The 2,713-nt window shown below is 62.1% G+C and overlaps 1 protein-coding gene across 1 annotated transcript in view; it reads right to left on the reverse strand.

The window, feature by feature from the left end:
- LOC127748617 (monocarboxylate transporter 2-like) overlaps window positions 1-2,685 on the reverse strand; it is a 31,330-nt gene extending 28,645 nt beyond the window's left edge. Inside the window, exons 1-5 of the mRNA XM_052271202.1 lie at window positions 2,543-2,685; window positions 2,184-2,460; window positions 1,712-2,093; window positions 1,075-1,295; window positions 19-963 (exon numbers count right to left, since the gene is read on the reverse strand). Coding sequence (XP_052127162.1) covers window positions 412-963; window positions 1,075-1,295; window positions 1,712-2,093; window positions 2,184-2,460; window positions 2,543-2,676 — 1,566 coding nt within the window. The 5' untranslated portion in view covers window positions 2,677-2,685 and the 3' untranslated portion in view covers window positions 19-411. The remainder of the gene's footprint in view (window positions 1-18; window positions 964-1,074; window positions 1,296-1,711; window positions 2,094-2,183; window positions 2,461-2,542) is intronic.
- Between the last annotated feature and the right edge of the window lie 28 nt (window positions 2,686-2,713).

The following is a 2,713-nucleotide window of genomic DNA, read 5'->3' on the forward strand; positions in this document are numbered from 1 at the left end:
CACAAACTGGTCTGTCACCTGACGCACACGCACCTAGGGCCGCGCCATATCCCCGAGATGGGCTCGGCAGGGCCACGGAGGGCAGGGCCACGGAGGGCAGGGCCACGGAGGGCAGGGCTGCCGCCGACGGTTATCGGAGGAGATGTGTGAGCACCGTCACACTTAAAAGTCTCGAGCATTATTACGGCCATAGGGTCCCACATTTTACCCCGATGTCTATGCGGACACGAGCTGAACAGTCTCGCTGTCAAAAGCAATGACTCACACCGGATGCGGTCTTGACTAGAAGTCTCAAGTTATGAACAGCGACAGAAACGCACAGACACACACACACACTCTCTCTCTCTCTCTCTCTCTCATTCTCTCACACAAACAAGCGCGCACTCACACAGGTTCACATAGGATCTTGGCTCAGACGGAGGCCTCGTCGATGACGGTGATGACCCGCTTGGGGTTAGCGACGAGCCTCCACTTGCCCCCCGAGGCCACGCGGCCGGGCCCCGGGCCTACCGGGGGAAGCTCCCTGGAGCCGCGCCGCTGTCCCGACGCCGCCTCGTCGTGCGGGGGGTCGTGGGCGTCCCGGGGGTCGCGGGGGTCGCGGCTGGGCAGCGCCGAGTCGTCCTTGGCGGCGGCGCCCTGGCGCGCTAGCGACCACCGCCGGCCCTTGCGGTCCAGGATGACGGGCACCTCGGCAATCAGGTTGTTCTCGAACTCGCTCAGCATGAGGTAGTTCTCCACCTTGTTGCAGGAGGTGATGCAGTCGCCAATGTAGTCCAGGTCGTCCAGCAGGTTGTCCGGCAGGTCCATGTCCGCGATGCCTTCCTCCGAGATGCAGGTGAGCTCGGGCTTGTCCGCGGCCGCGTCCCCAGGCGGCGTCAGGCCCAGGCCCAGGTCCGTTCCGCCCACGCCCATGACGAGCGCCGAGGCGCCGACCAGCCCCATACCCCCGTGGGCGATGCCGTCCTGTAGCGGTTAGAGTGAGAGGATTAGACAAGGGGAGCAAAACAGAACTGCCTGAAGTTGCAAGTGAAAACCGAAACGAGGGCAGTGCTAGCAGCGAAAGGAATGTATTACCGCGTTGTGGTTGTCAGGCTCCTGGCTGAAGGAGAGGCGCTTGCGCTGCGGACAGGACTCGGACACGCACAGGTGCTTGGTGCCGTTGGCGCGCGTGTGCTTGTGCCGCGCCAGGTTGCGCCGGTGCAGGTCGATGAAGAAGAGGGCCAGCGAGCCCGCCAGGACGCACGTCGAGCTGAAGTAGTACCCGGCCTTGCCGCCGCACCCGACGTTGATGTAGCCTGAGAACAGACATTGGAGCGTCAAGCCTCGAGGCAGCGCCAGATTTCTTGAAAAGGAAGGAAAAATAAATAATGTGTTTTCTGATACGGGCTGCTGGAGCGCCTGCGACATAGGCAAACGTGGCGCAGCAGCGCGCGGCTGCGTGGCGGGGCTGCCTACTCACTGGCCGACAGGCGCTAGGCGCAGGTAGGCAGCCGAGCGGTGAGCGTCTGAGTGACGGGAGTGCCTATCCACGGGCCGACAGGCGCCAGGCGCGGGAAGGCAATCGAACCGGGTTAGCCACAGCCACTCAATAACAGAGTTTTTTTAAACCTCTGACTTTTCCAGGACACTCCCATGATCTTTATCGGATCACGAAACATGACAGCGGAAATGTGTGTGTGAGACCCGGCCCCCCGCGGTCGCTCGCACTCACCCGAGATGGGCACGCCGATGGCGATGGGGATGGCCTGGCTGCACTGCACGAACCCCCAGGTGCGCGCAAAGTTGCGCGCCCGCACGCGCTCGTACGTGTACATCTTGAGGGAGTAGTGGTAGCCGCCGCAGAAGATGCCGTAGATCCAGGCGAAGAGCACGTAGCCGTGGTAGGAGCCGCGCACGGCGGTGAGCGCCAGCATGCTGAGCCCGCACATGAACACGGCGGCCTGGCACAGGTACTGGCGAGCGATGCGGCACTCCACGTCGTTGCGCACGACCAGCAGCCCGAAGGCGGCGCAGCCCAGCGTCCAGGCCAGGCCCAGGTACGTCTGCAGCAGCACCACCGTCTCGCCCAGCCCCTCCTCCTCCGCCTGGTGCGCCTGGGGTAAAATAACAAGGTGGTAAGACTCAGAACCTAAAATACTTCAAGTGTAACGAAATTCTTTGGAAATGTTCTTTTCTTTTGTTACCAGGTAGAAGATGGGTGTGTTGATGCCGAAGGAGCTGATGCCGGTGGACACGAGCAGGATGCGCACGGTCTTGGAGCGGAGCGTGCTGAAGTCAAAGAAGGGCGGCCGGTCGTCCACCTTGTTCTTGTCCTTGATCTTGCGCTTCTGGTTCTTGAGGTGCAGGATGGCGCGGCGCTGCGGGTGGTACAGCGACGCGGATCGGTAGAAGGTGCCGAGGAAGAAGGACAGGAACACGGCGCCCGTGACGGCCTGCAGCCCCAGCCGCCAGCCGATCGCGCTGTGGACAGAGGAAGGCGTTGTAGGCCCGCACTCTCACAACTACTCACCAGCAGCTGACCCGCTGCTGCTGGAAGCCTGACCTGATGGCTCCTTTGATGAAGGCGGACATGACGGCGATACCCAGCCCGCTGCCTGACACGATGAAGATCTCCACGAACTCGCGTCGTCGTTTGAAGTACTGCGCCACCATGAGCGTCGAGCAGTCCCGCGTCATGCCCACACCCACACCTGGCGAAAATAAATTCAAGGTT

Source organism: Frankliniella occidentalis, unplaced genomic scaffold (genome assembly GCF_000697945.3).
Source record: "Frankliniella occidentalis isolate FOCC.00 unplaced genomic scaffold, Focc_3.1 Scaffold153, whole genome shotgun sequence".
Taxonomy (NCBI): domain Eukaryota; kingdom Metazoa; phylum Arthropoda; class Insecta; order Thysanoptera; family Thripidae; genus Frankliniella; species Frankliniella occidentalis.